The 19,579-nt window shown below is 35.5% G+C and overlaps 1 protein-coding gene across 1 annotated transcript in view; it reads left to right on the forward strand.

Annotated features, from left to right (window-relative positions):
- The window catches only part of ZFR (zinc finger RNA binding protein), a 96,612-nt gene that overhangs the window by 56,395 nt on the left and 20,638 nt on the right, over positions 1-19,579 (forward strand). The window contains exons 9-15 of the mRNA XM_053592598.1: positions 2,439-2,635; positions 4,351-4,470; positions 5,807-5,952; positions 11,392-11,554; positions 12,768-12,973; positions 14,175-14,325; positions 16,609-16,750. Of these exons, the coding sequence (XP_053448573.1) occupies positions 2,439-2,635; positions 4,351-4,470; positions 5,807-5,952; positions 11,392-11,554; positions 12,768-12,973; positions 14,175-14,325; positions 16,609-16,750 (1,125 nt within the window). The remainder of the gene's footprint in view (positions 1-2,438; positions 2,636-4,350; positions 4,471-5,806; positions 5,953-11,391; positions 11,555-12,767; positions 12,974-14,174; positions 14,326-16,608; positions 16,751-19,579) is intronic.

Below are 19,579 nucleotides of genomic sequence, written 5' to 3' on the forward strand. Positions count from 1 at the left end.
TTTCACTACTCACTAAAGACTTAATTGCCAAATCCAGTGGCCAGTTTTCAGTTTCATCCTGTTGACTTCCCTAATATTTGATACAGTTGACTGCTGTACCTTAAGGTACATCTCTATCTCTAGATTTCATGTCTTTTCTCAGTCCTTTTTTTTTTTTTGTCTTTTCTCAGTTCTTACTAGTTCTTTTATTAAATGGTAGTGTTACTACGATTCGAACCCTGACTTTTCATCTTACTCCTGTTCTTATGGGTGATCTCACTTCCGAGTGTACCATGACTTTAAAATCTTTTTAGCAAGTTCAAAGCCTCTACCTGAGTTGGAGAGTCGTATTTTAAGTATTCTGTAGTCATCCTGTGGGTATTTCTGTAGGTATCTTCCCAGGTGTCCCTTTCTGACTCATTAATTTATCACAACTACTGTGAAATCACCTCATAAAGTTGCTGATTTCTCAAATGGAAAACTTTGGTAACATTCTTATTTATTGTTTCCTCCTGCTGTTTACTTAGTCTTTTTGTTTCTACCTCTATGGTATTTATACCAAAAAAAAAAATTCTTCTTTATTACCATCACCTCCAGTCTCTTCTTTAGAGCTTTGTCTCTTATTGCCGCCAGTCTCTTCAATATATTCTCAACACTTTCATCAGTCATTTTATTAAAATACATACCACGTTGGCTTAGTCTTCTGCTTAAAAATCTTCAGTGGCCTTCCTTTTGTAATAGGATAAAGAGTCTACATTCCCTAATACTGTCATACAAGGTCCTTTCCTGCCTACCTTTCCAGCCTCGTATCTTAACACTATTACATAGGTAAAAGTATTCATCTTGGACTACTAACGCTTCCTTGGATTTATTATAGTCTTTTTAATGCTTCATTTCAGTACTTTTATTTATAAGCGATTTGTTCTGTTCAAGGCATCATTCTCTTCTTTCTTGTTGATCAATTCATACTAATTCTTGTTTGAAATCCTAGTTCAAGTGTCACCTCCTTTCCTTATGGGGAAAGGGTATTATAGCTTCTCTCTTCTACATTTCCAAAATATTCTTTTCATACTTAACTGCCGAATGTATGACATTATAATTATTTTTTCCTTTATATTGTGGTCACTAAAAGGGTAGCTACATTGCCTTACTCTTACTATATTACTAGAACTGTCATAAGTGTTGAGATTATTGTATTATAAACACTTAAAGATGTTTTTGAAAGAATGGTTTAAAAGCAGAAATTTACAATATGATATTCTCTAGAACAGTTATTTAAAGTAAGTTTAAGCCAGGTGAAGTGGCTCACATCTGTATTCCTAGCACTCTGGGAGGCTGAGGCGCATGGATTGCCTGAACTCAGGAGTTTGAGACCGGCCTGAGCAAGAGCAAAAGCAAGACCTCATCTCTAAAAAAATAGCCAGGCGTGTGGCTGGTGCCTACATGTGGTCTCAGCTACTTGGGAGGCTGAGGCAAGAGGATCTCTTGAGCCCAAGACTTAGAGGTTGCTCTCAGCTATGATGCATGGCACTCTATTGAGGGCAACTGAATGAGACTCTGTCTCAAATAAATAAAGTAAATTTAATGATGATTAAAATGAAAGCTATGATTTATAATTCTACTTCTAGTTTTGAGGTTATTTATATTTTCAGTTCAGAACAACAATTTTAAAAATCTTTTATAAATAACTCTTGATGTAAGTTCATACTGATTTCAGCAGTTAATGAGTTGAAGGAAATAATCAGTGATAAAACCTAAATTGGTTCTCTTGCTTTCATAGTAGAAAACTTTATTTGAATTAATTTTCAAAGAAAATTAGTCACTGAACTTACTTTTTTTTTTTTTTTTTTTTTGACAGAGTCTCATTCTATTCCCCAGGGTAGAGTGCAGTGGCCTCCACAGCAACTCCTGGGTTTGAGAAATCCTCTTGGCTTAGCCTCCACAGTAGCTGGGATTACAGGCGTCTGCCATGACTCCTGGTTAATTTTTCTATTTTTAGTAAAGATGGAGTCTCACTCTTACTCAGACTGGTCTGGAATTCCTGACCTCAAGCAATCCCCCTGCCTCAGCCTCCTAGAGTGCTAGGATTACAGGCATGAGCCGCCTGCTTATCTGAACTTAACCTACTATTCATTTGTTTAGTCATTTGCCAAGAAACCAATAAGTATACAAACATAAGTTAGGCTTAGTTCTAACATTTCACTTTTAGGGAATGGGGACTTGGGGGGGATGTCATTGGATGTTCAAAGATGGAGAAGGAAAAAATTCAGAAATGTATTTCGTTAATAGGATAAAAAAAGTCAAACAGTTTATGTGGTTCTTCACAGTTCTATTTTGAATAAAACAGTAGTTTGACTATTGGTAGAAAAAAATAAGAACTTTATCTGAAGTTTTCATTTTATCAGGTTTATATGATTATATAAAAATAAAATCGGTGTAATTCTTGGATGCTTTTCTAGGTGGCAATAAGCTGCAGTCAACAGGAAATAAATCAGACGACTTAAAAGGAACTGAATGTGTTAAAAATACTCCTGTTACTTCTTCCGTCCAAATTCCAGAAGTAAAGCCAGACGCAGTGTCAGAACCAGTCACACCTACATCTCTTGCTGCTTTGCAGAGTGATGTGCAGCCAGTGGGCCATGATTATGTGGAGGAGGTAATCTGTTTGAAAATACTACTGCTGTGAATTTAATTAGATAAAGGAAAAGGTGTCACTTTGTTGTAAACATGCTTTACGTGTGAAGTTAAATTATACTTAATTGTATTTTAGATTTAAGTTGCTTGTGAAAGGATATCAAAGGAATCTTGTTATATAAAAGAGTGCCATTTAAACCTGCGTAAGTGACATCACAGAGGTTTGTTTTGTTATTTTCTTGTTAATACTGTCACTGTGTTATAAATAACTTTCCATTTATTGACACACATTCTTATGCTCTCCACCTATCATAAAACATAAAATATTTAAAACTTCTGGGTAGCAAAATGTTGATGGAGAGAGCCAGTATTTCCCTTTTTGAACAGTTTTCTGTGTAAAATTAAGGTTACCAGCCTAACAGAACCAGTTTATTTGGTTTCCCAAGTTGATTACAAAACTATTCCTATTTTATGGGTAAAGTAAACTCAGTAAATTGGAAGAGTGAGGGGCCCCCAGAGGGGCTTGAATAAATATTTTCTATTAGGAGAAAGATCATACAATAGTGTAATACTATTTACTTTCACTTTATTATAAAACATGTATAAGTTTTCTGAGCTTCAGTGTCTACATCTGTAAAATTGGGATTTTTTTGCAACAAAGTTGTGAAGATTAAATAAATGAAATAAAGTACCTAGCACAGTGCTTAACATATAGTAGGTTTGGGTAAATATTTGTTCTTTCATCCTTTTTCTATCAAGGAAAATTACATATTGAGTTCTTTGTTTACAACATGGACAACTAGGTTATTTAAAAGTATTTCACAAACAATTCTAACTTGAAGTGTTATCTTTTAGAATAGTAAGATTTGGTTGTCTAAAAAAAAAATAATTCTTGGCCAAAACACCCTAAAATCTAGCTGCTATTTAATGAAGTAATCCTAAACTTCAGAGAATTACATTCAGAGCCAGTATTAATGGTGTGCACACTTTGATCCATTATAGACTTCATGGTAACATTTCGGTCTTATTTGTCATCCTGATTTTGCAGTTAGAAAAAATCGTCTTGATCTTCCATGATTACCCTCTATAATCCTGAGTTTTTTTTGAGAATTTTGAATACCAAAATACTGCTGTTAGTCATTTTTATTTCCATCTCTAAGAACAAAACTTGGCCAGTAGCAGCTATTCAGTAATTACTTATTAAAGAACTGAAGGGATGTAGCTGCATTTAAATCGAAATGTTTATGTATAGGCAGCAACATTAAAATGAAGTATAATTGCAAAAGCAAATATATGCTAACACATCTGACAAAACTCCAGTTAAAAATTCCAGGGCTCAATGGCGCACGCCATTAATCCCAGCTAGTTGGGAGGCTGAAGCAGGAGGATTACTTGAGCCCAGGAGTTCAAGACCAGCCTCGACAACATGGCGAAACCCCATCTCTAAAATAATTTTGTATTTTAGTTAGCCCAGTATGGTGGCACATGACTATAGTTGCAGCTACTAGAGATGCTGAGGTGGGAGGATCATTTGAGACCAGATGCTGGAGGCTGCAATGAGCTATCATCCCACACCACTGCACTCCAGCCTAGGCAAACAAAAACAAGAATCCAACGTTTATTCTCATTTAAAATTTTAACTGTTGACAACTTTAACAAAAATAGATTGGATTTATGAATGAAATCTTGAACTATAACATTTCTGTTAAGATTCTTGAATTATTTTTCCATACCAAGGTAAGAAATGATGAAGGAAAAGTAATTCGCTTCCATTGTAAACTATGCGAGTGCAGCTTTAATGATCCCAATGCGAAGGAGATGCATTTAAAAGGGCGAAGACACAGACTTCAATATAAAGTGAGGATTTCTTCTTTTTTCTTTAACCCAGAACATTTCTGTATACTAAAACAAGCATCTAAACAAAATTTACCCAGTCCAAGAATTCCCCTTCTAAGATTAACATGTCATATTGATAGACTCATTTGGATAAACTCAGTTGTTTGTTTTTTATTTATCACTATTTATTATTGTTAAATGTAAGAAGACCAATGTGACTGTGTTACCAGTTTTATTTATTTTTGTGTGTGTATGTGTGTGTGTGTGTGTTATCGATTTTAGTATGGCAGAATAAAACATTATTTGGATTAAGTAATATAAAGATAATTGCTTCACAAAGAGTGTTTTTTAAAAGTGTCAAGTCTCCCCTTACCTCCTTTATTTTGGTAGATTTCCCACAAAAATGAATTTTGTAATGAGTTAATACATTGGGAAATCCCTTCATTTGTCTTAGGAATTCTTTATTGAACATACTTCAAGTGCTAAGATAAAGCAAAGTACATAGAAACATGTTTTCTCTTTTAAAGACGGAGGTGATGAAAATCAATAAAAAGAGTCTGAGAGGGTAGTACTTTTATATGAAAAGAAACTTCAACCAAAACACAGACATTTGGAATTATCTATTTATGAACAAGTACAATTGACCTTTGAACAACACAGTTGTTAGGGACAGCAACATCCCTCCCTGGTGCAGTGAAAAATTTGCTCATAACTTGACTCCCCCAAAAACCTACTAATAGCCTACCGTTGACTAGAAGCTTTATTAATAGTGTAAATAGTCAAATTGACACTTATTTGATATGTTATATGTATTATAGAGTACATTACAATAAAGTAATCTAGAGAAAATAATGTTAAGAAAATCATAAGGAAACAAAAAATATATTTATTGTTAAGTGGAAGTAGATCATCATAAAAGACTTCATGTTCATCATCTTAACATTGAGTAGGAGGAGGAAGAGAAGAAATTGTCCTAGCTGTCTGGTGGTGGCAGAAGTGGAAGAAAATCTGCAGCATATAAGTGAACCTGTGTAATTCACACCCATGCTATTCTAAGGTCAACTGTAAAATAAAATTAAATATCTCTCTGTCTCCCTAAGGATTTCATAAGATTTTCTGTTGCTCAGTATTGTTAGATAATTTTTACATACTAAGTATATAAATTTAAACTTCACTAATTAAAATTTTTTATTAATGTATTCTGAATCTTTTCTCTGATTCAACTTAAATATATATCAGTTTTGCTTTGTATGATTAAAAGTTATCATACAGTTATGCTTTGTGGCATTGTATGATTAAAAATACATGTAGATTCTTGGGGGTGCTGCTTTTTAAAAGTGTCTTATTACATTAACAGAAAAAAGTAAATCCAGATTTGCAAGTGGAAGTAAAGCCTAGTATTCGAGCCAGAAAAATTCAAGAAGAGAAAATGAGAAAGCAAATGCAGAAGGAAGAATATTGGCGAAGACGAGAGGAAGAAGAACGCTGGAGAATGGAAATGAGGTAATTATCTTTAACTTTTAATGTTAATAGCATGAAAATAAGCATGGTTTAGCCTTTTTACAAAATGTGGTTGTTCTGGGTGTATGACTTCCATTCATATCAATACAGGTTTATTTGATATACTTTCAATTTTCACTTTTCAGGAGGATTCTAGGTCTAGGAAAGATATAGATTAAAATTAAGTTATTGGCTATGCTAGTATTTGACCATGGCCTTGGTATTAGGAATTAAGTGGTAACTGGTATCTTATATATATTAAATATATGAAGTAATAGGTTATAAACAAGTGCCTTAGTTTAAAACAAGCAAAATAGAACATACAGTTATATTAAAATATAAAACGTTATGTTGAGATATACTTCATATCTTTAAACTGTACAGTTCGCTGGTTTTCAGTATATTCACTGAGTTTTGCAACGGACACCACAGTTGATTTAGTATGAAAATTGATTTAGTAAGAAAAATTGATTTAGGCTCGGTGCCTATTGGTCAGTGGTTAGGGCTCTGGCCACATGTACCGAGTCTGGAGGGTTTGAACCCAACCCAGACCTGTTAAACAACAACAAAATAGCTGGGCGTTGTGGGAGACGCCTACTTGGGAGGCTGAGGCAAGAGAATTGCTTAAAGCCCAAGCGTTTGAGGTTGCTATGAGCTGTGACATTACAGCACTCTACTGAGGGGGCAACATACTGAGACTGTCTCAAAAAAAAAAGTTGATTTAGTAAGAAACCACGAACCCATTTAACAGTCACTTCTCCATTTGTCCCTAGTACCCAGTACCTCCGCTCCCAAGCCCTAGACAACCACTAGTCTACTTTGTGTCTATAAATTCTGGACATTTCAGATAAATATAATCATACAATGTATAGCTTTTGTGTCTGACTTTCACTTAGCATAATATTTTCATGATCTATGTTGTAGTGAAAAAATATTTTTCTTTTTATGGCTGAATAATACTTCATTGTGTGCATATACTACATCATTACAATACATTTTGTGTATTCATCGGTCCATGGGTATTTGAATTGTTTCCATGTTTTGGCTATTGTGAATACTGCTGCTCAGAGTATTTTTCTGTAGGTTTTGTTTTTTGGTGTTTTTTTTGTTGTTGTTTGTTTGTTTGCGGTTTTTGGCCGGGGCTGGGTTTGAACCACCACCTCTAGTATATGGGGCCGGCGCCCTACTCCTTTCAGCCACAGGCGCTGCACTTTCTGTAGGTTTTTAAATATTTATTTATTTTTTAATCTCCACAGATATAATTTAAAAATAAAATAGGAGCAAAGGCATACTGTATACATATTTTATAAGTTTTTTTTTGTTTTTTTTTTTAACTTACATGTATTCAGCTTTTTCTTTTGGAGACAGAGTCTCATTATGTTATCCTCAGTAGAGTGCAATGGCATCACAGCTCACAGCAACCTCAAACTCTTGGGCTTTAGTCAATTCTCAAGCCTTAGCCTCCCAAGTAGTGGGGATTACAGGCACTCAGCACAACACCTGGCTAATTTTTTGTTGCAGTTGTCACTGTTGTTTAGCAGGCCCCGGCCAGGTTCAAACCCACCAGCCCCCGTGTATGTGGCCAGCACATGGGCTATGGGCACTGAGCCACATGTGTTCAACTTTTTAAAAAATTAAATTATGATTCTTTTCTTCTCATGGTAACATAGTATTCTTTTGTGCACATGTAAAATTTTCTTTATAACCAGACCCTTACTGTGAGGCATTTAGGTTGTTTCCAGTATTTCCTTATTATTAATAATAATATACTGAACCTCCTTCAGGCTGTATTATTGCATATCTGGTGATTGGTTGCCAATAATAAAGTCCTAAAAATGGAATTGTTTGATTAAAGGATCCTCAACATGTCTCCCTGTACTAAATTATGTAACCCAGTGGTTCTCAAACTTTTTGGTCTCAAGATACTTGATTATTACTCGGGAGGCTGAGGCAGAAGAATTGCCTAAGCCCAGGAGTTGGAGGTTGCTGTGAGCTGTTTGATGCCACGGCACTCTACTGAGGGCAATAAAGTGAAACTCTGTCTCTACAAAAAAAAAAAAAGAAAGATACTTGATTATTATTGAGGACTCCAAAGAGCTTTTATTCATGTTTGTCAGCATTTGGGAGGCTGAGGTGGGTGGATTGCCTGAGCTCACAGGTTTGAGACCAGCCTGAGCCAGAGTGAAACCCCGTCTCAGATAGCTGAGTGTTGTAGCAGGCATCTGTAGTCTCAACTACTTGGGAGGCTGAGGCAAGAGGATTGCTTGAACCCAAGAGTTTTATGTTGCTGTGAGGTAAGAAGCCAAGGCGCTCTACCAAGGATGACCAAGTGAGACTCTGTCTCCAAAAAAAAAAAAAAATGCATTATGTTAAAAATTAAAACTGAGAAATTTAAATAATTATTAATTTTTAAATGGCATTTTAGTTATTTTTTTTTTAATTTAGCTAAATGTATACTTGTTAGACTAACTAGGTTTGACATAATGTGGTAGAAAATGTAACTATACTTCTTTCCCAGAATGCTGAGGAAAGTTATGCTGCTCTGCATTTTTGCGTACTCTTTAATGTCTGGCTTAAGAGAAGGCTGCTTTTGTATTCTGTTATGGTACAACATTTTGCCTCTGGATGATTCCACTATACACTTAGCATGAGAATGGAAAAGGCAAATGTCTTAGTATTATTGTGCAAGTAATTGTTAATGGATTCCCCTGCAAGGGCCACAGGGGTCCTTGGACCACACTTTGAGAAATCTTGCTATAATTCAATAAAATTTCTACCTATGAGGTATTAAACACAATAGCCATTCTTTTTTCCATTTGGATTGTTTTCATACTTAGCTATCTGTATTTCTTCTATGGTAAATTGCTTAGTTTTTCAGTTTTTACTTACCTGTTAATTCCTACAGTTTTTTATACAGTAGTTATTAACCCTATGTTATGTGTTACCTTTAGTTTTTGCTATTATATATCAGTTTTTATGTATTTATATGTCAGTTTTGTCCTTCATGAAGTTTCTGCCTTTATAATACATTGGAAATTCTTCTCTGTACCCAGATTATACAGTTATTTCCTCTTTTACTGATACATCAAATATATAAGCACCTATTTTATGCCAAAAACTATATTATGTACTGAGCATGGTAAGTTAAACAATGGGTAAAAATACCTGCCCTCAGGCGGCACCTGTGGCTCAGTGGGGAGGGTGCCGGTTACATATACCGAGGGTAATGGGTTTGAACTCGGCCCCAGCCAAACTGCAACAAAAAATAGCTGGGTATTCTGGCGGGCACCTATGGTCCCAGCTACTCAGGAGGCTGAGACAAGAGAATTATCTAAGCCCAGGAGTTGGAGGTTGCTGTGAGCTGTGATGTTACAGCACTCTACTGAGAGCGACAAAGTGAGATTCTGTCTCTTAAAAAAATAAAAAATGACTTAAAGGTTCTAGAAATTCATGTTCATTCCAGTTTCAGATAGTTTACTGTTAGTGCTAACAATATTAAGTTAAATGGGGGCAGGCTTTTTTTTTTTTTTTTTTTTTTTTTTTTTTTTTTGGTTTTTTTGGCTGGGGCTGGGTTTGAACCCGCCACCTCCGGCATATGGGACCGGGGCCCTACTCCTTGAGCACAGGCACTGCCTGGCATTTTAGGCAATTCTCTTGCTTCAGCTTCCCAAGTAGCTGGGACCACAGGTGCTTGCCACAACTCCCAGCTATTTTTTGTTGCAGTCTGGCCAGGCCAGATTCGAATCCTCCACCCTCAGTATATGGGGCCAGTGCCCTACTCACTGAGCCACAGGTGCAGCCCCCATTTTTATTTTTATTTTTTTCTAAGCCCAAATAACACAGATGTATGGTTTTACAGTCCTCAGTTGGATGATATGAAAAAACATAGCTTATTCCCAACCTGAGAAAATTAGTAGCGGAAGCGCATGTCTCTCTTACATGTTGTTGTAAACAAAATACCTTTTGAACATAGACTATCTCTTGGAAGTTTTTGGTATCCTAATCGGAAACTGAAAGTGAAGATAGAACTAAAAGTGTGCAGGCGTAAAAAAGAAATTAGAAGAGATTGTGAAAACATTGACCAATAAAGTAGAGGCTACCTACTAGCTGCCCACATTTCATTCAGCTCAATGGGTGTTATATTTGATATTTGCAGTATTTTGTAATCTGAACCAGCAACCATGACATTTCATAAAAATCCTGACAACACTTTAGCAATATAGCCTGTACAATAGTACACTCTTATTCCTAGACTCCCAGTCGATAACTGGAATTAAGGGTAGTATTGAAGACTGTGCAAACCATGTTTTGTTTTGTTTTTTTGTATTAGATCATAGCTGTGTACATTAATGCGATCATGGGCAAACCATGTTTTTTTGATCTATTCACAGAGATGGCTAAAACTAACTAATGGTAGAGCTATATAGGTAGAGCTATATATAGTGTGAATATGTGGGACAAAGGGACAAATCTCATTACAGGTAGGATGAAGCTGAACTACCCGAGATTTCATCACACTACTCAAAACAGCACACGATTGAAAACTTATGAATTAATTCTGGAATTTTCTGCTTAATATTTACATACCATGGTTGACTTTGGGAACTAAAACTATAAAAAATAAAATTCCAGATAAGGGACTACTGTATCCCCATAGGGCAATAATTAATAGGAGCTGAGTTGCGGCTGTTCTGTCTAGCCAGGACATGTTTTTAGGGTTTTGTTTGTTTGTTTTTTGAGACAGAGTCTCACTATGTCACCCTCAGTAGAGTGCCATGGTGTCACAGATCACAGCAACCTCAAATTTTTGGGCTTAAGTGATTATCTTGCCTTAGCCTCCCAAGTAGCTGGGACTGCAGGCGCCCACCACAACACCTGGCTATTTTTTTTGTTGTTGTTGTTGTCATTGTTGTTTTAGCAGCCTGGAGCCAGGTTCAAACCCCCCAGCCCCAGTACATGTGGCTGGCGCCCTAACCACTGAGCTATAGGTGCCAAGCCCCAAGACGTTCTCTTAAAGAAAAAAAAATAGGAGACAGCACATTTCTTAGAAGACAAAAGAAAATTCCTAGATGTCCTATGTTCACTTTAGGTTTTTTACCACATGTATATAATTGGTGACATTTGGGTTTACAATCTCTATCTTACAAGGGGAAAGTTTGAAAGGAACTCTGGAGGTTTCTAATTCCTTTTCTTGCTACATTATCCTCAGGCTGTGAAATTTTCTTCTGCTTTTCTTTTTGTTCTATCATGGTCTTTTTTCACTGGCATTCATTCATTTCTATTCACTTCTCATGAAAACAAACAAGGGAAATCAGGTATAGTTGGGAAAAAGAAAGGTTTTATCTAAGCCCACGTTTTTTAATTGCTTTTTATATAAGTTCTTGGTTTGTGTTTTTTCCTCATAAGTAACATTCATATATAACATTATTTTTTATGTTTCAGACGTTATGAAGAGGACATGTACTGGAGAAGAATGGAGGAGGAACAACATCATTGGGATGATCGCCGCCGAATGCCTGATGGAGGCTATCCTCATGGTCCTCCAGGCCCATTAGGCCTTCTTGGAGTCCGACCAGGCATGCCTCCACAGCCACAGGGACCTGCAGTGAGTATCCTCATTGTTTTAAAGGGTGAAAGTTTAAGACTGGTATAGCATCAGTGGAAACAGTTTGAGGGTCTATAGATTTAATCTTGTAATCTTGATTTAAGTTTTTCGTTTCCCTCCGCTTATTACAGGTTTTCAATTCCAGTACCTATGTATAAGAACTTCATAGTGTTTTTATGAATCTTTCTTATTTTCAGTATATGCTAAATGGAAGCAGAGCAGCTTTTGCCAACTCTTTCACATAAGATATTTTCTTCCCTTTGTTTTTTGTTGCATTAGCAGGAACAACTGATTTTGAAGGCACCTGCTTTGTCTTTAAATTTATTTTTATCTTCCCATTACCAATAGTTTAGAATCTCTTTTCCTTCTTCAAATTCTGTCTATCTAAAACGTATTTTTTCTTCTAAATTGAATGATGCCTAAGGGGTAATAAGTAAAGATAAGCATGAGAATTGGTGTGTTTATGGGCAGTGCCTGTAGTACAGTGGGTAGGGCTCCAGCCACATACACCCAGGATGGTGGGTTCAAACCCTCCCTGGACCTGTTTAAAACAGCAATAAACAACTACAACAAAAAAATAGCCGGGCGTTGTGGCAGGCTCCTTCAGTCCCAGCTACTTGGGGGGCTGAGGCAAGAAAATTACTCAAGTCCAAGAGTTTGAGGTTGCTGTGAGCTGTGACTCCATGGCTCTGTACCCAGGGAGACAGCTTGAGACTATGTCTCAAAAAAAAAAAGAAGCGCGTTAGGAAAACTATAGGAAAGAAAGATCTGTATCTTCAGAGTTTGTGTTCTGTGGAAAATGGGTGAAAGGAATATCTCATAGGAGGTAAGACTACTGAAAACATCATTTGTTCTGTTTTCTAGAGAGTAGTTACAAGAAAATAGCAAACTCCTTTTCTTTAACGTATTTGTCTTTGCACAGAGCCTTGACAGTTACAAAACTTGAATTACTGAAAGTAAAGAATCACTGGTTTTTAAAGTTGAATTAAAAGTATTGCCCACCTAAGTTGTATGTATATAGTCTCGATAGTATAATTTTCTTCAGTGTGCATTTTCATTTTTACTGAAATGGAATAAAGGAGAAAATAGGTTTAAATGGGCATTTTGTATAATTTACTTACTGAAAAGATATGACAAATACATGTATAGTTGAAAAACAATAGTTTAGTTTTGCTCAAGAAACATTTTTTAATGCAGTAACTTTTCTTTCTAGCCCTTACGTCGTCCTGACTCATCCGATGACCGTTATGTAATGACAAAACATGCAACCATTTATCCAACTGAAGAGGAGTTACAGGCAGTTCAGAAAATTGTTTCTATCACTGAACGTGCTCTAAAACTTGTTTCAGACAGTTTGTCTGAACATGAGAAGAGTAAGAGCAAAGATGGAGATGATAAGAAAGAGGGAAATAAAGACAGGTGTGTTTTTAAAGTTATTTACCTATGTATTTTTGGTTTTCTTACATGGACTTCTTACATTCGAAATAAATATTACAGAGAGTGGTAACTGGTGTTAATCTACATGGCTTGGCTGTGTCTTTGTTAGATATTTAATGTAACCAGCTGCTTTTTGCTAAAATTAGAAATATTAAGTTCCACTGACATACAATCTCTAACCTTATAATTTAACTCATTTTATTTTTAATTGATCTAGAACTATTCTGAATCTGTTTCAAGTCAGTGCTTAATAATTTTCAATTACATTCAGCTGCTATTTTTCTGTATTTATTTATTGCATCCACATTCAGTCTTTGTTTTAATAACTTTTCCTTAAAGCATGGATAAGTCCAAACTTCCGAAATGTCTTTCAAGCCTGGGTGCAGTGGCTCATGCCTATAATTCCCACACTCTGGGAGGCTGAGGCAGGTGGATTGCCTGAGTACAGGAGTTCAAGACCAGCCTGAGCAGGAGTAAGACCCCGTCTCTAAAAATAGCCAGGCCTCGTGGCAAGCACCTGTAGTCCCACCTACTCAGGAGGCTGAAGCAAGAGGATCACTTAAACCCAAGAGTTTGAGGTTGCTGTGAGCTATGACACTATGGCACTCTACCAAGGAGTGACCAGGTTGAGACTCTGTCTCAAAAAAAAAAAAAAAGAAAAAGAAATGTCTTTTCATATCAAATTTGCATTTTGAACTATAACTTTTTATTCGTTTTCTCTTCGCCATTTTTAATTTTTTCTTTTTAAGAGACAGGGGTTTCACTCTGTTGCCCAGGCTAGAATGTAATGGCGCTATCATAACTCACTGCAGCCTTCAGCTCCTAGATGCGAGAAGTCCTCCCTCTTCAACCTCCCAAATAGCTGGGATTACAGCATCAGCATTGCACCCAGCTTGGAAATACTTTTGTGTTATATTAAAAATGACTCATACTATTCTAACAAAATAAAGTATTAGTGTCCTCTGCTTTGTAGTTATCCCTGTGAGAACCAGGCTTTTGATTTATTTTTTTTTTTTAATTCATATTGCTTATCTCGAAGTATAGTTCAAAAACTGAATTTTCTCTGCTGTGGTTGATGAAAATAGTTACTGAAAAGTTATTTCATTTACTATTTTGTGTTTAGGGAAGATCATGGGTCTTGTTGAATAATATTATATTATAATATGATTTGATTTCACTGCAGAGCTTTGAAAGGAGTTTTGCGAGTAGGAGTATTGGCAAAAGGATTACTTCTCCGAGGAGATAGAAATGTCAACCTTGTTTTGTTGTGCTCAGAGAAACCATCAAAGACATTATTAAGTCGTATTGCAGAAAACCTACCCAAACAGCTTGCTGTAAGTATTATAGAAATGTTAATTTTTACCCCTTGTCTGTTTCAAAAGTTTTTGGCAAAACTAATTGTGCTTCATTTTAAATTTAAGCTAGCCTTTAAAATTTTGGCTTGACTTTGCATACTGAGTTTTTGCTTCATTGTGCAAATTGATGAAACTGTTTTTTATCTTTTTAGGTTGTATGGTACTTATTTGGCATGAAGTCCATCTTGCTGATTTATTTAAAAATATAAAATACAGCATATGCCGGCCCCATATGCCGAGGGTGGCAGGTTCAAACCCAGCCCTGGCCAAACTGCAACAAAAAAATAGCCGGGCGTTGTGGCGGGCGCCTGTGGTCCCAGCTGCTCGGGAGGCTGAGCAAGAGAATCGCGGAAGCCCAAAGAGTTAGAGGTTGCTGTGACCCGTGTGACGCCATGGCACTCTACCCGAGGGCGGTACAGTGAGACTCTGTCTCTACAAAAAAAAAAAAAAAAAATACAGCATATGCCCTCCTTTTCTTGTTCTTTTTCCAAGACTTGAATCATAAGGCAGGTCAGGAAAAAGTGATTATTTTAAAAACTAAATTCCATATATAGCAAGCTTAAATTTTTTAAATTCATGTAGCTCTTGCCTATTTAGTGGAATATGTGTTTTTAGTAAAACAGTAACTGAAATAGTTATTCTGATTTTAATTTCTCCAGTTTTATTGTGAATACTTTGAGTTTATAATGGTAGCCAATAATTCTTGTTTCCATCCTGCAGATGACGGCAGTCCACAATTAATAGAACATTTCCCTTTGGGTCCTACAAAAACTCTTTAAATCTTGAGCTTTAGAAAAGTTTATGTACCAGCTTATCAAATGAGTTTTAAGACAATGATTCTTTGGCTTGTTTAAGATATAAAACTTTATTTCAAAATCTTATAATTTAATTAGGCATTCTAAATTCAAGGCTTTCGTTTTTTTTTTTGGTTTTTTTTTAAGGCTTTCAATTTTGTTGGTAACATGTATTCTGCAGTGAGAAGAATAGTACCTGACCCCAGGATAGCAACTGATAACAAAGCACACCCACCAAGGGTGGCAGGTTCTAACCCGGCCTTGGCCAAACTGCAACCAAAAAAAAAAAAAAAGGGAGAGTGAAGCACACTATTTAACTTAAGCTCTGACAACTCGGGCACTTAACTGTTGCTTATTTTATTAATATATTGTCACTGTTCTAGATATGAAGTTTCTTACCGTAGATGAGTCTTTGTAATTATTGGGAGCCAGCAGAATTGGTGTTGTGTGTCTACTTCTTACCCCTCTACTGAGGCTGGTAGGACAATAAAGGGGAAAAAGAAAAGGTTTGGGGACCTTGGAAGAATTGTGGAATTTACGAGAAATGTCTTGATCCTGGCTTGGTACCCGTAGCTCAGTGGCTGGGGCGTTGGCCACATACATCAAGGCAGGCAGGTTTGAATCTGACAACTGCAACAACAACAACAAAAAGCCAGGTGTTGTGGCAGGTGCCTGTAGTCCCAGCTACTTGGTAGGCTGAAGGAAGAGAATCACTTACGCCCAAGAGTTTGAGGTTGCTGTGAGCTGTAATGCCACAGCACTCTACCGAGGGTGACGTAGTAAAACTCTGTCTCAAAAAAAAAAAAAAGATATATTGATCCTGATCATGGTGCTTAGTTAAACTGTAAAGCAGGAAATTAATCTTTACTAAATAATTAAGAGTTAGCCAGTTAAGCTAAAAGAAAAATGCTCTTTCCAAATCCACTTGTATAAGTTGATAAGCAAGTGAAATAAAACTAATTCATAGTTAACATTTACATAATACTGTATTAAAGTGCTTTTATTTTAGTAAATTCATTTAATTCCCCAGTGACTCTGTCAGTTAGGTACAATTATTGTCTCTGTTTTACAGAAACAGCTCAGTGTAATTAGATAATTTGCCCATCTTTGCATCACTAGCAAAATAGTAGAGCTAGGATTTGAACCTATAGACTATACTATAAATATTCCATGTAATTTCTGTGATGTCTTTATTGTTTATATAAACAGGGACTTAATTATATGTTTATCAAATTGCTGGGTTTTCAGGATATTGACTAGGCCTTCCTCTTTCCTGATAAAACATGGTTAAATTGAATTAGGTTCAGGGATTAATCTTAGTATCATTCACATTCTGCAAATAAATGTAATAAATATGCTGCTGTTTCTCTTATGAAGAAATTCTTCATCTAAGAGTGAGCCATAATGAAACTGCTTTGTTTGTTAATCCAACAGTTCCAATTAATTTTTTATATTTTTCATTACACAGGTTATAAGCCCAGAAAAGTATGACATAAAATGTGCCGTATCTGAAGCAGCAATAATTTTGAATTCATGTGTGGAACCCAAAATGCAAGTCACTATCACCCTGACATCTCCAATTATTCGAGAAGAGAACATGAGGGAAGGAGGTTGGAAAGCCATTAAGCATTCTACTTTTCTATTAACTATTTTTTTATTTACCTACTCTTTAAGATGGCATTACGCCCTAGAAGGCAACATGCTGGCATTACTTGTGAATTTGATAGATTTGACTTACTTAATAGCCGTTTTGCTTAAGATTGTTTTCCACAAAATAAAAGGTCTTTTTAGTGATGTATTTTTATAGAAAACATAGTATGATTGATATTCTTAATTTTTTTTTCTTACTAACCTCAGATTTCTGGGAAAAAAAAACTTCAAATTATTTTTACTGGTATAATTGATGGCATGAAAAAATTTCAAAATGTTGCTAGTGATTTAGAGCCACAATTTTAACTTCTATTAAGAAGTTCTTGCTCTTGCTTGTCTTACAAAAAAGGCAAGAATGTTTAATAAACAAAATTGGCTAAATATTCATAACATTTATGTTTTTAAGAGGCATTTTTATGTATGTAATCATGGATTTGGCTTGGCCTGAGGTGATTATTTCTAGTTCTCTGAGGTTATTTGATTTGGTATGCTTTCGTAAATGCAGAGCATTCTAATGCACGCATATTTGGTCATTTGGCCCTTATACTAGAGATACTGAAAAATAAATGGTGTAGATATAGTGAGTTATAGTACAATTCAAGGTTTCTAAACTTAATTTACAATTGTAGAAGATGAGATCTTGCTGGTGCCAGCAGTGTTGCTTTAGGGACTGTTCTGTAACATTTTCAAAGCATTAAAGCTTTTAAGCCAAAAAGCATGATCAGTGTCTGCAATATGTTGGTTCTGTTGTTTTATGGGTCAGATAAAATTTACTTTGTTTCCTTCTATGTCGTTTTTAAACATCATAATGTGTTGAGTAAGTCTACACTAATACTTCGAGATCTAAGTTGAGAGAGTACTGTATGTTGAATATAAAATTTATTTGTGTAAAATAGCGTCTATAGGCTCCCAATTACTATCCCTTTAAATCGGTTTTCTTATAGAAAAGCAGTTTTTTAAAGGCCGTGGGCTTTTCACAAGCAGGAAAAGAACATTTTTTAAAAAATGTTATTGGGAGATATTTCTAATTTTGCCTACTTTGTATTAGCATTTATATGTTACATCTTAAGCTTTGCATCTTAAAAATAAATAGGTTTTGTTAAAGGGTTTTTATGTGAACATGACTTTCCACTTAAGGTCTGGCCATAGGTGTTGCTGGAGAAAGTTCCTGAGTCAATCTAATCAAGTCATAAACAGCATATAACTCAGGATTTGAAAAAAATCTAACATATATTATAAATACTGCTATATTTAGTGTGAAATTATATTTAACCATTTAACTTTATTTCAGAATACATTTTGTTTAATTTTATTTAGGCCTATTTGTGTGGTATCAAGCAATTTTATCATGTTGCAACAGTCTAAAGTTAATAGTATCATATTTGCAATAAATTCTTGGGTGACCTATGCCTTCTAAAGGAAACAAATTTATGTTTTTGTCTGACCCAGACTCAAGTTAGAATATTGTTCTGAATTTTATGAATACTATGGCAAGGGAAATGGTCAGTCCAAAATTTAAAAATTTTGCTTCAAGACACTGAGCTGAAAAGTTGGATATGCAAAAGTGTAGAAACACTGATAGAGTGTTCCTTGCTGCACATAACTGCAGTAAACCATGTCTTTAGCTTCATTATGAAGATTGTTTGTTTCTTGCTGCAGAATAATGGTATGTATTCTTCCTCACTGCAGCTCCCAATGCTCTGTGTCTTAAAATCATTTAAAGCCTATAGCTTGCTTTGGGGAATTAGTACAAGGGTTAAGGAAGGCTTTGCCGGAAGAACAGTTTGTAAGTCATAAGACTTTCTACTTGCACATAGTGTGGTAGCGTCTTTAATGCATAATGATCTTGTTTAATAACCAAAAATTATTTTTAAAAGGAAATGATTAAATTGTCCAAATAACTGTTAAACGCATGACAGATCTATTTTATGGTATTGTGTTTGACAGTTAAAAATTAAGTGAACATTTAATTGACTTTAAGCTTGAAATGTTCAAAATGTTCTAACCCTTGCTACAGAGTCTTCTGCAGCAAGTCAGATATTATATGTGTTTTTTTCCCACCTGTAGCTTGTCAGGCCCGGTCCAAAGCCTTCTAGCAGAGGGAATTGATTCCTGTCAGGGGTTGCTGCCAAGACATCGGAAGGATTTTTGACCAAGGTTTTCAAAAGCTTAGTGTCACATCTGCCATTTGATTAAGGAGAGGTTTTGGATGCAGAGCCTGGCATTTATTGTCCTTTGTGTGGCTGTTTGTTTGTTTCGTCTTTGTCTCTTCTGGAATTGAGCAGTGTTCACACTAGTTTTTAAATGGTTGAGTAGACTGTATATTTTACATCAACATGTTCAATTAATATATTCCCATTAACTTTTAATCATAAAATAGTGTGGACACAGCATGTCTTCTAATTGGTGATTAACCCCTTAAAATTTATGAAATACATTCATGTAGGATAAGAATTTACATTTTGTTTTTATAAAGTAACTGACTTTTGTTAACTGGGTGTTAGGCAACAAGTATGATTTTAGCAGTATATATCTAAGGGGTTAATCTACTTGAAACAGAAAATGGGTGCAAAAATCCACACTCTAAATTTAACAAAAATGTCCTACTTACAGCTCTGATTCATTTTAAATTGCAATAGGTGCCTTGGCATCTTTGAATATACACCATTGACTAAAATTTCCAAAGTTACTAATGCTGTGTGCAAAAAGAAAAATTTTCTCACATACCGAGGGAAATTATAAAATTGCGGATTAACATTAGATATTTAGAAACATTTTTAGAAAGAGAT

Source organism: Nycticebus coucang, chromosome 1 (genome assembly GCF_027406575.1).
Source record: "Nycticebus coucang isolate mNycCou1 chromosome 1, mNycCou1.pri, whole genome shotgun sequence".
Classification (NCBI taxonomy): domain Eukaryota; kingdom Metazoa; phylum Chordata; class Mammalia; order Primates; family Lorisidae; genus Nycticebus; species Nycticebus coucang.